The sequence below is a fragment of the Musca autumnalis genome, unplaced genomic scaffold, assembly GCF_047663935.1.
Source record: "Musca autumnalis isolate F117 unplaced genomic scaffold, ASM4766393v1 scaffold_3, whole genome shotgun sequence".
Classification (NCBI taxonomy): Eukaryota; Metazoa; Arthropoda; class Insecta; order Diptera; family Muscidae; genus Musca; species Musca autumnalis.
In genome coordinates, this window is record NW_027411866.1 from 140,464,282 (window position 1) to 140,480,892 (window position 16,611).

The window sequence follows — 16,611 nt, forward strand, 5'->3', positions numbered from 1 at the left end:
TCCTGTCATTTGTAAACGCAGGGTAAGGGGTTTTTATTCTCTTTTGCTAGAAAATTGTAAAAAGTAAACAGACACCTTCCCAGCAAGCAATCAGCTGACTTGCCAAAACAGAACAATTTGTCCGCCAACAAAGGAAGCAAACACGTTGTATTTTATTAAAAATAAAAAAGAAAATGAAACAAAAAAGTATTTTTCCACTTTACAAATTTGTTCTCCATAAAACAATACAATTAGACTATGTTATTTCCACAATAAAATTGTTTTTAATGTTCACAAACATAAATCAACAAAAAACTAAAAACGGCTGATTGATTGTTTTCAGGAAGAAGAAGAGCTTGCAAGTGCTTGCTAGAAGAAATTTGTCCAGCAAGAATTTGCAAGCTCTCAGTGAAAGAACTGTCAAAATGTCTCTCTCGAATCGCTCTCTTTTGCTGGTTTTTTGTGTCAACAGACGACTTCCAGCAACAATTGGTACAAATTGTTACAAATTTTAGGGTAACCAGACACAGCTTTTATTGAATTGCATCAATTCACGATGAATTTCTGTTTGTAATTTAATTTTATCAAGTTGCGTTAAGTTTTTGGTCAACACTATCGAAGGAATTATCGTGATATCGGAGGAGGTCTTTCAAGATTGTGAAGATGTAGATTACATATTAATTGGAAAACTGAGCCAAGACTGCTTAGAAAACGCCTTTACCCGCTTCAGAGCACAGGGCAACAACACACACAGCGCGATATGTTTTACAAAAAATCCTTACCAGCGCCCGGGGTTAGTTGTGCTAAAGATTGCGAGAACGACACTGAGCAATTTTTGGAGTTTTGAAACACATTGGATACACCAAAAGAAGATGTCGTTGAAAGGAATGCTGTGGTCGCAAGTATGTTGTCCTTTTTGGACGAATTAAATGTAATAACCACAAACAAGGTGGAAATGCAGGCGGAAAGATATGTAATCGGCTTTACTATTTTAAAAACACTGATATTAAATGTGTCAATTGCCAACAGCAACTAACAAAGGCAACATCATAACAACGTCCAATATCCCTTATTCCGAATTATTTTTTAAAAATTGTAATCCAAACAAAATGGCACTAATAAACACAAACGATCAAACCTTTATGATATATCAACTAGTTATACATTGGTATAAACATTTATTTGACAAATTTGCTCTTATTTGCAAATTTAATTCCTTGGTGTACGACGTTGTATTACAAAAACTAACTGAACACTGTCCATGGTTCATAATTGATGGAGAATGTGGAGATCACAGACAGAATTTCATGCATTTTTTTCAATGAAATCACTCTAGTGTGTACCGGGACTTATTATTCATTCAGGGCAATCATGAATATTTCCCTCGGAATTTTCCGCACGGAAAATAATGGTTATAAGAAGTGATTTTTTTAAATAAAATATTTTTATATATTTAAAAATATGTTAAAACGATTAAAAATACTAGAATCACTTAATTATCGACAAATATATTGCCTTTTTGGACATAAATATGGAAATAAAAAATTGTGAAATTTGGGAAAGGGAACAAATTCCGCTCGGAATTTTTATTCACGATTGCCCTGATTATTATTATTATTTTTTTTTTTGAAATTTTATTTTCATTAACAAGAATGTTGTTTTTTTAATTGTTAGTTGTTGTTATTCATGCATGTACCTTCTTTAAATAAGCTTTGGATTTATTCAAAAAGTTTCCATATCACAGTCGTTTTTTATTTCCAATTTATTTTATTATTATTCTTTTCGATTACTTCTAAAAGGAATTTTACAGTTTTTATTACATTCAAGCTTATAGCTTCTTATATTTAACTTCGACTAATTTTTGTAGGGTACTTGTAAGATTATTGATAGCCTCGATTTTGATGCGTTCAATTTTCTCCTGTTGCAGCAAGGACATTTTATTGAATTGCATCAATTCACGATGCATTTCTTTTTGCAGTTCAATTTTTTCACGCTCCACTTGTAGTTTACGATCAAAGTAATCCTGCCACCATGATTGTGTATCAACTGTTCCGTTCCCATCGCTAGCACCACAAAATCCCCCAAACTTTTGTATACTATTTCCTGTACGCTTATTTTCTATTTTATTATTTGTCCCATTATTTGTATCACCTATTTCCATGGGAAACATTTCGGGGCTATCATCTTCATCTTTAATCTCCAACTTGGGTTTCTTTAGATCCGACAACGAATTGCTGTCTTCTTCGTCAAAATCATCATTTGATTTTGAATCAATTTCAACGTGTGGTTGTATAATGGCTGGTTCAGAATTGGCATTCGAAAATGATGTATTCGTTGTTCCCTCTGGATTTACGTTAGATGTGCTAGCCGGTCCACCAGGCATTATTGCTTGCATTTGTCTTTTACTGCCATGTGCACTTTCGTGAAAATCCGCCTTTTTACCTTGTAAATATTTATACATTTCTTCAAAAAATTCCCAATGAACATAGCCAGAGGTGAATTTTTTACTCAAATTCTTGTTGTAAGTTATCAGTATATTATGCCATTTCTTTTGCACTTTACCGGCACTATAACGAAATCCCATTTTCTGCAATTGCCTTGTGCAGTGCAGCCATAAAGCGGTGCGTTTTTGCCGCCCCTCTGTAAAACGATGTTCCATTGGGCCGCGGATATGAATTAATGCTCTCGTGGCATCTGTTGTCCATGCTCTTTCGTAGGGACCTCGAGTATGAGTACCACCCAGCGACTGTGATGTTGTTGCATTCCCTACATCAGTTTCTTCCAGCAGACAATCATCGGGCAAATCTTCGCAATCATCTAAGTCATCATCACTAATTTGATAGTAATCTGAAAAGAAAGCAAACACATGCAGGAGTTAACAATGTTATTTCTATGTCCCGGTCCACACTAGACCGATTACATTGCAAAAATTGCATGAAATTATTCGTACCTAGATCGAGTCCCATGGAATTGCTGTAGTAGGGAACTCGATCTAAAATCGCCTGTATTCCAATTCGAAACCAAGCTAAAATCTGTGATGGGAACTCAAATGCCTCAGCATGAACGCTTTTCGAGTAAAAATATTAAATCAGAGATAATCTGTGTGTTTTTATGGGAAAGTGAAACAATTTCATCTCTGAGGAGGTTAGAAATTTTACTAATTTAAAATTTAGATTAAAGGCATGTAAAGAAGTCCCGGCTCACAATTTAGCGATTTCAATTAAATAATTTCATGAAATTAACCGTTCTTAGATTGAGTTCCATACTAAAGTAGTTTTATGAAATTGCTATAGTGGGGAACTCGATCTAAGAACGCCTAATTTCATGAAATTATTTATGGTCTGTTCCTTTACTTTTGAAAATGGTAAAACCGGCAAAAGTAGCAAAAGTTTTAATCTAGTTCCATATGAATTGTATGGTGTCTGAAGTAAGGGAACGCTTTACGAGTAAAAAGTTGTAAAACTTGAAGATTCTTGCACGTAAAGGAACAGAGCTTTAATTGAAATCGAAGCAGATTTATTTCGTTTGAAATAGTTTTTTTACAGTTAAGGTGAAAACACAATGAGAAATTCATGCTTATCCAAGTCTCTATTTGTGCAAAAGATTAAAGAAATGCAGGATCGCATTTGAATTAGCTAGTACTAGGCCTTTATTCATTTACATACAACTGAGCAACAAAAGAAAATCCCAATTTACATTAGGCGAGTTTATTTGCGGCAATTGTCAGTATGTAGGTGAGAGAGGGTGTTGAGAGGCAAAGGGTTACCATATGCCTCACCTCTCTCTTCATAAAACTGACAATTGCCGCAAGTAAACTCGCCTAACCCTTTCCGACCTATAGCCTAGCCTAGTGACCGATTTATCTGATTTTTTGAATTTTGTTGTTTCAGTATACACAAAACATTTTAAGTTAATAAGTTTCGTCACTAAGACCCTTTATCCTTATTTTTCAGGATACGCACAATTGTTGCAGTCCGGTTTAATTTTAAAAATAAAAAAATCTATTTCTTTGAAACAATATTATTGATTTGTATTTTTCATTGCAATACTTAAAGAAACAGATTTTTGTTTTACTTAAACATAAATATAATTTACTATATGAGTAATAAGTTCACGTTCTTGATTTCCATCCTACACGTCGGCAGCATCTTGCTGAAGGCAAATCATGTTCAAGGGGTCAGAGTTTGACGGATAGTTAAGTCTTTTGTTTTTACGTGGCTGTTTGGATGAACGATAGTTTGGGCAAAATTCTTCTTCATCCTCACCTTCAGATTTATACTCAATATTTCATATATATATCTATAGGTGTTAGTTGTTTAGGTAACGCCAATCTAAAACTTAGTAAAGTCATGGGCATCTTTCTGAAGTTGGGAATTCATTTTGCAACTACTACGATATTGCATCCATGCACTGCAGCAAGCAAGGACAATGGAATTGATGAATACTTTTAAAGTATTCTGACTTGTATGATTCCAGCTGACCTGTATGATTCCATTAATTGATAGCAATATGTGATTCTGTGACGTACAACTTCAACATACATTTTCTCTTTTTTCCCAGCGCTTCGTCTTTCGACGGTTCACGTGTTGTTTGCAGTCCTACGCTGAATATGCAAGGGCTACGGACTTGAAACCTTCCACTGAACAACGACAGTATTTTATACACTACGACAGAATTTTTCACATCACCCCTCTTCATGTGCTTTTCATTCGTGTACATATTTATTATGTTCTTCTTTATTGTACCAGTAGCAAAGATTCCACGATTCAACTGATCTTGTAGTAGTGCTATTGTCATGAAATAAGGGAGTTTCAGGAAGTGTTTAAAAAGGAACAACGAAAAACAAAGCCTGATCCTAAGACTAAATTCATATTTGAAACTGTTGAAGTTTAGCCCTGTACAATTTTAAAATCAAGGACGAGCCCTTCAGAGGTTTTTAAAACTTCGTTTTTTAATCCTACTCCTCTAGGCTTATGTGGAAGGCTTTGTCTAACGGGGCACCGACAAGTAACTGTATTATTATCTCATCTATTAAGTAATTAGCATTACATTTTCGTAGAATATCTTTACAAGTAGGTCTCACACTCTCAAGTAATAGATTTATTTCCAAACTACATCGCACAGCACAAATTTTCCAACTGAGTCTCAAATTGCCTTTTCTCACAAATATCACGACTATTGCCATTTGACTTACATTTTCTATTGTCTCTGGTAGAACATTCGACTCTTCTTTATTGACGCTTTCCTAGTCCGATAAATCGTTTGCAGCTATAGGTAAATCCCAAGTTGCATCTGCGCACTAATCATCACCGCTAAAGTGTTCCAAACCTTAATCTAAAAGCTGATCTAATATTCCGTATTCAGTTAACCTTCTTGAGAACAAGAACAAAAAAGTAAAAATATGTTGATAATCTAGTCCGAACACGCACAATTGTGGTACCTTAAATAGTTTTGACGTAAAAATATAAAAAATCACAAAAAATCACGAAGTTAACACTTTACACACGATATTTACTATTTATTTTTACTGACGATGATTATTTGATACAAGATTTCTCAATTTTAATAATTTTAATTAATATTCAAACTTACCCTTTCGACTGATTTTTACAACTTCAAAAAGTTCACTACTTGAACAACGAAATTAATATGAAAAGACAAAATTGAATGACGGTTCTTTACAAAGAGTAATGAAAAAAGGGCATACACTATGTTTGTTTGCCGATCTCATCACATAATGTCAAATATTGATGAAATTATACTGATTTAATCTTACCCGCACAATTGTGCATATACGGTCGGAAAGGGCTAATGTAAATTGGGACTTAATGTTGTTTCTACCATTACTTTTCACTTTTCCATCCCTGCCACCCTGTCCGATTGAATAACTGTTATAAACTCATAACAGCGCCAACGAATGTCAATAACATTAAACAGAATTACAGTTAAGTTTGTTTACATGTTGATTAACACAACAGTTCTATAAATTTACAGCGAATGTTATCACATCCATTCCCCACATTTAACGAGAACACAGCTAGACTGTTATATGTTTCCTATATACTAACTAAAGTATACTCTTTGGCGTTTAGCATCCAGCATCCTACTAAAATTTTGCACGTCACACACACAGGATACATTAAGTATACCCAAGCACACACACACCGACATTTTTAACACACAACAAATAGTTTGCCCATCTCTCAAGGATAATAATCAAACAACAACTAATATATTCTACAAAAGCGTTTTTCTTTGATGCCATGTTTAGTATACACAAAACTATAAATTTGCAATAATTTTTCATCACAAAAATTTTTTGATTGTATTGATTTTCTTTTATTAATTTCAAGTAACTTACTATCACACTCTATACTAGCTGCGGCGGCTGCCATTGCTAAATGGAGAACTTAATTTAGCTTTTTTATCAACAAATTAATATTTTTCTTAATTTCTTTATTTTTCCACTAGGATAGATTCCATGCAGACAGATCTTAGAATGATTCCGTTACAGTTCTGTTGTCCTTCCTTACTAACACTGAAATACAATACTCAGCATCCAATGACTTTTACTTAGCAAAAGAGAATAACCACACGAATAAATGGGTCTCTGTTTGTCTATGCTCGTCAGTTAGTTCGTGTAGCCGTCGTACTGTTACTATTAGATCTGATAAAAAGGATGAGGCTGGTTGGGGGTAATGCTTTGTTTGTCGTCACCGCAATTCGTTTGTGTTCTAGTTTCTAGAGTTAGCTAAAGGTACAAAGTGTGTCTGCGCGTTAGCAGCATCCTACTCTTTCAACACATCACAGCCCTCGATGCTGTGATATGAGAGCATAAAATCTAAATGTCAAAACAAATGTGGGGCACATTGCAAATGAAAGAGAACTAGGCAGGGAAGTGAGAGAAAATGTAAAATTAAATGAAACAACCCTCAATGTTAACTTCATAATGCGGTGTTTTAACATTAGAAACAAGCCTATAGAAGGTCGGCCATTCAGAGTTCTGTTAGTCCCGGTCCACACTAGAGTAATTTCATTGAAAAAATTGCATGAAATTGTGCGTCTCTAGATCGACCTCCATAGTAGAGTAAAATCATAAAATTGCTGTAGTGGGGAATTAAGACTTTTACCTCTTTATAAAGTACGGGAACAGGCCAATAGTATGAAGATTTTCATATTCACATCCAAATCCATATGTACAAAAAAATTGTCATCTACATAAGGTCAGTACGATAACTTCGCAAGTGAAAAGTACTTGCAAGTTCTCAGTAACCTCTCTCCACTAATTTTACTCCCTCGAAACTAAAAATTTGCAGATTGTTATCGAACAGCAATTTGTAAATACTTGTAAGAAGTCAGCTGATTTGATAAACAAGAAGAAAAAGAAGTTGGCGGAAAAGATTAAATTCAACAATTAAAGGTGTTTACCAATTTTTTATTTTCCATTTAAAATTAGAAAAATATGAGAAATAAGAGGAAAATGGAAAGCAGTGCGATGTTTTGCATACATATTTATTGATATCGTTGGCAATACCAGCCGTCTACATTATGTATCTTCTACTCTATGGATGCACCGCTTTTTGCTGGGATTTAATGCCTTTAAAATCAAAAAAAAAAAATAATTGTCACCACAAACTAAAAAATAAGTTATTTTACTTACGTTATCGTTTTTCATCAATTATTAATTTTTCCCCTTTTTTATTTATCTTAATAAACAAACGTTTGCTTATGTTTTTGCCAAGAAGTCCGCCACAAAATATTCGAATTTAAATAACCTGATCAAACGTGCAAATTCTTACAAGAAAAATTTTCCTTGCAAAAACTTGTAAACAAAACTCTACAAGACTCTCCAAAATTCTCTCACAATTGTCTCCAAATTCGGTCTCTTTTACTTTACAAATTTGTTATCGAACAGCATTTTGTAAAAGTTTGTGCAAATTTGTACAAACTTTTGGGTTATCGTACCAGACCTATACTGTTTATGATTTTTGCTATCATACCTGGGGCTGGATTCTTGTTCTATGAAAATTTGAAGTGAAAAATATTTTCTTTATATTTTTTTTCATTTGACAGTTTTCTCCTTTATAAAAGTTTTCATTTCACATTTTCATAGAAACAGAATTGAGCCCTTGGTTAAGTTTTTTGATATGACATAACCTAAAAATGTAAACAACAGCTTTGCCAAACAAACGAAACAGGGCCTTGATTCTTGTTCTATGAAAATTTGTATGTATCACACGAAGAATATTACTTACAGATCTGAAAAACAGATACATAACATACGAAAAACAGATGGTCTTATGGCACTCTTATGGGTGTTATACACAATATGTAATTTTACATATGTATGTGTTGTCACTTAAAACAAAGAAGAAGAAGAAAAATTACTGATTACTTTCTAAACCCTTTGCGTATACGTCAAATAAATCCTCATTAAGAAGGGTAACCCTGCAAAAGGCTATAATATAAGCCCTGTTCCTTTACGTTCAAGAATCTTCAAGTTTTACAACTTTTTACTCGAAAAGCGTTCCTTTACTTCAGACACAATACAATTCATATGGGAGCAGTTTTCAACTTTTACTACTTTTGCCGGTTTTACCATTTTCAGAAGTAAAGGAACAAACCAATAAACATGGTCTTGGTATATGTATTCTTTTATAATCTTTGCTTTTTTATTTTCCTTGGTGCTTATTTTAAATGTTATTACTGATTCGGACTTTTTAACATAAAAAAACTCTTTTTCTTGATGTTATCATTTGGTTGGGGAACCAGGAAATTGGAATGTATTTTGTGAAAGTTTGAATATATTTTGAGAGTGTATTTAAAAATTGGATATCTTTTTGAAGTAGTATATGTTAAAGCATAAATTTGTTATGTAATAATTTTTAATTTTGGCCTAATGAGGCTTAATTATTACCTTATGGAATAAATAAATAAATAAAAAACATATCGTGTAAATTACCCATTAGGCCGCCATCAGACCATCTGCTTTTTATCATGTATGACATCAGCTGTTCTGTATATTAGTATACCCAAAGTGACAACATACATGTGAAAAAATGTGGAAGTAGTAGAATCCCAGCAAAAAATTTTGGATGTTGTGCATGTAGAGTTATGATGATTTCACAACATCCTTCGATGCAGTCCACACTGAGTTATGAAAAATGCATTCCTTTGGATACAATTTATAAGCAGTTGCTTTAGAGAACCCTACCAAAAAAAAAAAAAAAAAAAAAAAAAAAACAGTTGGTTTATCCCTACCCGCCGCTGGCGAAATCATTTATTCTAAAAATAAGAGAGAGTGTATAGTCCCGGTCCACACTAGTGTGAATTTCATTAAAAAATTTCATGAAATTAGGCGTTCTTAAATCGAATTCCCCACTACAGCAATTTATGATTTTACTCTACTATGGAAGTCGCATAATTTCATGCAATTTTGTCAATGAAATCTCTCTAGTGTGGACCGGGACATACTTAGAAATAAGACTTTGTTATACAATAAAGAAATTAAAACTTATGTTGCGAATATTTTTGCGGTAATTCACGAGACGGAAATTTGTAAGTCCCGGTCTACACTAGCGTGAATTTCATTAAAAAATTTCATGAAATTAGGTGTTCTTAAATCGAATTCCCCACTACAGCAATTTTATGATTTTACTCTACTATGGACGTCGATCTAGAGACGCGTAATTTCATATCAAAATTTCAGTGAAATTACTGTAGTGTGGTCCGGGACTAATGAAGTGGAGTCATGTCGAAATCTGAACTTGTGATGCGAAGGCAACATAAAAAACTTTTAGGATGACAGTAACAGTTCAACTCATGGGAGAATAATAAAGGTAATTTCATGCTAACAGCTGATTAAAATTTTTTCAAAATTCGAATTTGAAGTACGTCCATTGTCAAAGGGTATTTGACAAAAGCTCTGTTCCAGAACTAAAAAGTTTTTACAATTTTTACCACTTTTACACATTTTGCGTTCCCGTACACAAAATTTATATGAAAATCGTTTACGACTTTTACAACTTTTACGGATATTTACCACTTTATAAAGTAAGGGCAAAGACGTATAGCAATAAAGACTTGAACAAATGCATTTTCCAAAAACATATGATAATAGTTCCACATTTTGGTTACAGATGGCAAAACAACTTACTGGAATTGATAACAGCAATGTTGTCAATCGTTTTTGATTCCCATTTCTCGCGGCAGAAAACATTAACGTCGTGTTTTGTGGCTGAAATTTATTTCTTTTCTTTTTTTATTGTTCATTCAATGAAAAAATCAAAAGCGAATGCCGTCAAACTTGAGTTTTAATGTTTTTCTTGTCAATATTCCAATGAGTAACAGTTTTCGTTTAATACCCCGGTTACACTATTGAAGGTTAACCTACTGGGTTTAATAGATCCAGTGGGTTAATCTTTGCTGGTTACACTTAGCTTTTCGAGGATATAAACTGTCAGCTGATGTTTGTTTACGTATACATACAAAATAACTAATAAAGTCGTGTTTAACACTATTACAATTTCTCGCATGAGATATCGTCCCCTCTTTGCTCATATTGGTATATTTTACACACAGGGATACATTTTTTGTATCAAGGTATCAAGCGTACTTTTTGTTAAAAAAGTGTCTAATGTAAAAAAAATAAATAATTTTATGATTTTCAAATAACATTAGATTTGTTAACTCCATAAAATCTCATGCGACCAATCGTAAACGTGTAAAACACGACAAACTCTGTTGCAAAAACAGTTGCAACTTTTGGTACTTTTTGAGTAGAGTTGGATTTTTTTGCACAAATACCGAATACAACACTGTATTTTTGGTGGATTTATGCCGGATTTAAAATAAACCCAGTCGTGAGAGGATTTAATTTTTGTATGGCAAATCTGGTCAGATTTGACCAGATTAAGCAATAAATCCTCATAAAGTGGGTTACCCGGCAAAAACTGTAGTGTAACCGCACTATAACAGAATTTTGCTATGATATCGTAGCAACAGAGGTTAACTCCCTCTACAGTTAATTTTTCACAATTGACTTTTCCTATCTTGTAATATTGACATCTTTGGTAAAGCCGCCATCAGACCATCTGCTTTTTCACATGTATGAATCAGCTGTTCTGTATATTAGTATACCCAAAGTGACAACAGACATGTGAAAAAGCAGATGGTCTGATGGCCGCCTTAGGGAACAGGCAAAAAGTCCCAATTTACATTAGGCGAGTTTACTTGCGGCAATTGTCAGTTTGTAGGTGAGAGAAGGTGCTGAGAGGCAAAGGGTTACCATATGCCTCACCTCTCTCTCCTACAAAATGACAATTGCCGCAAGTAAACTCGCCCAATGTAAATTGGGACAAAGCAAACTGAATACGTATGTGCGCACATGTATACATACACACATGTCAGTAAACATTTAATTTCCAATAGATTTTTAAATTAAAATTAATAAAAAAAATTTCTAAAATATGGATTCAAAAAAGAAAAATAAACCCTCCGCTGTCCCCGCTACTAGTGTCCCTAAGATCATCCTTTGCAAGAATCCCGCATTTATCCAGCCTGTTATGATTCGGAGAAACTTTTTGTTATCCCAAGTGAACTATTAGACGAAGCCACCTAGAAGAACAACCTTTTACGAAAATGAAGTCGTCTCAATCCGTGTCGATTGACATTCGGTATGCACAAATAAGCAATCTCCGTGAGGTTTACGACTGTTATTATTGTGATCAAGGACTTCGATGAAGAAACCCCATATTTGGATGTCGTCAAGGATCACTTAAGACAAAGCTACTATGGTGTTTAGTTAAGACACCCAAAAAACCAATCCCAATAAAAGTGGCTAAGCCATTAATAAAATAGATATAAAAAGTTAAGATGTGAAGATGTTTTTATTAAAAAAATGGTTGTGCTAGTTATGGAGAATGTTGTTGTTTTAAAAAGATGTCTGCAACCATTCGTTTTCCTCGTAGATTCAATACTGAATCAGCTATCTTGGGACCGGCCAGTTAAAGACATTTATATGGATGTTATTGTTTCTATTGGCTGTTGTAACAGTACATATATGTCTGTAAGTTCATTATTCTGCTTTGGAATGTGGCTGCTTCGATGGGTTGTAGCCACAAAGGTACTGGAGTTAGTTGAGTAGATTTGACAGGGCAGTTGAAAAGGTGCAGATGTTTTGTACGGTGTCATCGATCCTTGCCCTATAGGAATTCATATAGTTTGTGCCAAACTACTCTGGTTTGTCGTAGCTGCTGACGCTCCTCAGTTGCGAAAGATATGAGCTGATCTCATAGGACCTCATTCATACCATAGTTGTTTATGGCATCAGCGACTGCATCTATGTGAATACTATTTAAACCTGTTTGATAGTCATGTTGATCTAGGGATTCTCTCCATTGCGTTGCACTTAGATTCGCGGACCACACTGACGCTACATAACTTGCTACAAGGATTATTTATACTGCCGGCAAGGACTTGAAGACCATGTTTCTGCATCTAAGCTTGTCGCAGGTAGCTGCGAAATGAACATTACGGCGGAAAATGAACATTACGGCGACAAAAGTTGACGTCGTCGTGCGACTTTTGCCATACGTAATGGAAAAATTGCAACTGGCAACGCGACACGACTCGCCTCGCTGTACGGAATCGGCCCATAAGACTTTCTCCTATGGACAGGTGCAAATCTCGGGAATGGGAACAGAATTCTTTTTAAATTGAATTTTTTCTAAGAAGCCGGCCTTCGGCGGGTATTTAAGACTTTCTCCTATGGACAAATGCAAATCTCGGGAATGGGAAAATAATTTCTTTTAAATACCATTTTTTCTAAGTGGCCGCCCTTCGTCCGGGGATTTAAGACTTTCTCCTCGACCAATGCAAATGTCACGTACAAAAACATAATATCTTTTAAATGGTAAATTAAGATACATATAAGACTGAATAAAAAATATACACTATTGTAAAAATTTCAATCAATATTATTTGTTATGTGCTAATAAGTTTCATAAGCCTGACTATGACACCCATATCTAATTTCATAAATGGATATAACCTTAAAAATATCAGACCTTCGGATAAGTATTTCTCGAGGACTGTGGACCTTTCCTATACATATTTGGCCTGTTCCCGTACTTTATAAAGTGGTAAAAGTCGTAAAAGTTGTAAAATTCGTAAACGATGTTCATATAAATTTTGTGTACGGGAACGCAAAATGTGTAAAAGTGGTAAAAATTGTAAAAACTTTTTAGTTCTGGAACAGAGCTATTGTACACTAGTGCATATAGGAGGACGTTATACCCCGGTTACACTATTGAAGGTTAACACACTGGGTTTAATAGATCCAGTGGGTTAATCTTTGCTGGTTACACTTAGCTTTTCGAGGATATAAACTGTCAGCTGATGTTTGTTTACGTATACATACAAAATAACTAATAAAGTCGTGTTTAACACTTTTACAATTTCTCGCATGAGATATCGTCCCCTCTTTGCTCATATTGGTATATTTTACACACAGGGATACATTTTTGTATCAAGGTATCAAGCGTACTTTTTGTTAAAAAAGTGTCTAATGTAAAAAAATAAATAATTTTATGATTTTCAAATAACTTTAGATTTGTTAACTCCATAAAATCTCATGCGACCAATCGTAAACGTGTAAAACACGACAAACTCTGTTGCAAAAACAGTTGCAACTTTTGGTACTTTTTGAGTAGAGTTGGATTTTTTTGCACCGAATACAACACTGTATTTTTGGTGGATTTATGCCGGATTTAAAATAGACCCAGTCGTGAGAAGATTTAATTTTTGTATGGCAAATCTGGTCAGATTTGACCAGATTAAGCAATAAATCCTCATAAAGTGGGTTAATACCCCGGTTACACTATTGAAGGTTAACCCACTGGGTTTAATAGATCCAGTGGGTTAATCTTTGCTGGTTACACTTAGCTTTTCGAGGATATAAACTGTCAGCTGATGTTTGTTTACGTATACATACAAAATAACTAATAAAGTCGTGTTTTACACTTTTGCAATTTCTCGTATGAGATATCGTCCCCTCTTTGCTCATATTGGTATATCTTACACACAGGGATACATTTTTGTATCATGGTATCAAGCGTACTTTTTGTTAAAAATGTGTCTAATGTAAAAAAATAAATAATTTTATGATTTTCAAATAACTTTAGATTTATTAACTCCATAAAATCTCATGCAACCAATCGTAAACGTGTAAAACACGACAAACTCTGTTGCAAAAACAGTTGCAACTTTTGGTACTTTTTGAGTACAGTTGGATTTTTTGCACAAATACCGAATACAACACTGTATTTTTGGTGGATTTGTGCCGGATTTAAAATAAACCCAGTCGTGAGAGGATTTAATTTTTGTATGGCAAATCTGGTCAGATTTGACCAGATTAAGCAATAAATCCTCATAAAGTGGGTTAACCCGGCAAAAAACTGTAGTGTAACCGCACTATAACCCTGCAAAAAACTGTAGTGTAACCGCACTATTACATACCTATAATAACCAAATTTCCATAGTCCCAATTTACATTAGGCGAGTTTACTTGCGGCAAGTCTCTGTTTGTAGGAGAGACACGTATGGGGAATGGAAATGGAAAAAAATTGCTCGTACCGGCAATTTTCAGGCAATTCCTTTTATATTTTTCGTATTCGACATTATTTTGAAAACAAAACTTGTCGGAACAGAATAAAACAAAAAAAAAAAAACATTGTTCCACAACATCCCATACGGGACAAGGGAGACTTCTCTCATATCAATGAGTGCACCCCGATTCATATTTAGCTCAATGATATGGGACCTACTGTTTATCGCCGAGTCCGAACGGCGTGTCTTAAGACACCACTTGTGGAGAAGTTTTTCAAGGCTGAAATACTCAGGAAATGTCGCCAACATTACTGAGGGGTATTTTGCTACCGTTGAAAAATGTTTGATGTTGCTTGGCCGGGGAATCGAACCCCCGACCTTCTGCGTGCAAGGCGGGCGTGCATACCATTGCACCACGGTGGCACCCAATTTTTTCGGAACAGAATTGCTTTGTATAAATGCAAGAGGCAAGTTTAGAAGGGAACGAGAAAAATTGCCGCAAGTAAACTCGCCTAATGTAAATTGGGACATACAATTCGAGTTTATTAAATATATTTAACTTAATGCTTAGATTACATTTGGCGTCGTTTCGTGATTTCGAAGGCGTTTCGTGATTTCGCGCAAAATCAAGCAAAATTTTTCTTGATTTCGCATACAAAAATGAAATCATCTCCTTTCGTGATTTCAGCGAAATCAACATCGAAATCACAGTACACATGATATACAACCCTGCTTTTGCCTAAAAAAGTACCAAAAGTTGCAACACTTTTCACGTATCACAATAAACAAGGTAGATGGTCAATTGCTGCAACAAAAAATTTTAGTGTCAAAATTTGTAAACAATGTGAAAAAAATATTAAATTACTTTGTTACAATGCTATTTTTCATTGTGTTCCATGCTTGCTGCTAGTTTCTACTAGGCCAAAATTGTATGGCGAAAACAGGAGAAGAGGGTGTTATTCGGCGCTATTTTTGTTTAAAGATAAGTGCAAGTCTTGCTAGATTTCGGAGTACGGGAACGCATTTTTAGCACTAAACGGGAAAACTACTGCAAGTACTAATATTGTGCAGCTTCTGAGCACAACTTTTACCTATCAAAATTTATTATAACGATGTCTCAACAATAAAATCATTTTTTTAGTTTTTCATTTGTTAGTACTATACACAATTAACACCATATATAGATAATTTTACGATAAGTTTCCAAATAAAGTTGTAAAGTTCTATATTGTCGTATATTTTTGATGATTAATTCAATTTACAACAAGTTGTTTTGAAATTTCGTGTGCGATCAGCTGCGCATATGCATCTACCTTGATCATTGTGATATGCTTGAAATCAACAAAAAATAAATGTAAACATAGGGGTGTATTTCAGGATTTCGTGAAATCCAGTGGATTTTATGTATTTTCCGGAACTTTCGAGGCCTATATCTCGGGAAGTATACATTTCCCAGACAAGTGTTATACACCGTTGGGATCAGGATCGGAAGGACTACCTGGCGAATTTTTCCACCAGGTGCCTCTAAAGGAAAGATAAGCCTTTATTTCTTCTAAATTTTTAAGGTTTTCGGTTTTCTTTTTATTTTCTCAAAAATATGTACCTTAAAGAAAATAAACAAAATGAATTTTGTTTTTGTTATTAAATGTCATATTGTTTTATTGTTGTTCTGTATTTGATATGCTCCCGTACAGACATACAGGGTTGTACTTATCTAAATTTGACAGATGCGACTACCTTTTATCATTCTACCATGGACAAATTTGCAAAAATTATGTTTTTTGTTTTTGAATTAAGTCAAATTAGTTGTATGTGTAATTGTGTGCGTATGTATGTCCCGGTCCACACTAGCGAGAATTTCATTAAAGCATTTCATGAAATTAGGTGTTCTTAAATCGAATTCCCCACTACAGCAATTTTATGATTTTACTCTACTATGGACGTCGATCTAGAGACGCATAATTTCAATCAAAATTTCAATGAAATTACTGTAGTGTGGCCCGGGACTATATGTAAAAGCAATTT

At 34.3% G+C, this 16,611-nt stretch overlaps 1 protein-coding gene across 1 annotated transcript; it reads right to left on the reverse strand.

Moving 5' to 3' along the window:
* Positions 1–1,707: 1,707 nt before the first annotated feature.
* On the reverse strand, positions 1,708–6,691 carry LOC141400152 (uncharacterized). The gene is made up of 2 exons (XM_073979600.1): positions 6,341–6,691; positions 1,708–2,826 (listed from the first exon to the last, which is right to left on the reverse strand). The coding sequence occupies exons 1-2, from the start codon at positions 6,372–6,374 to the stop codon at positions 1,808–1,810; spliced, it is 1,053 nt and encodes a 350-aa protein (XP_073835701.1). The 5' UTR covers positions 6,375–6,691; the 3' UTR covers positions 1,708–1,807.
* Between the last annotated feature and the right edge of the window lie 9,920 nt (positions 6,692–16,611).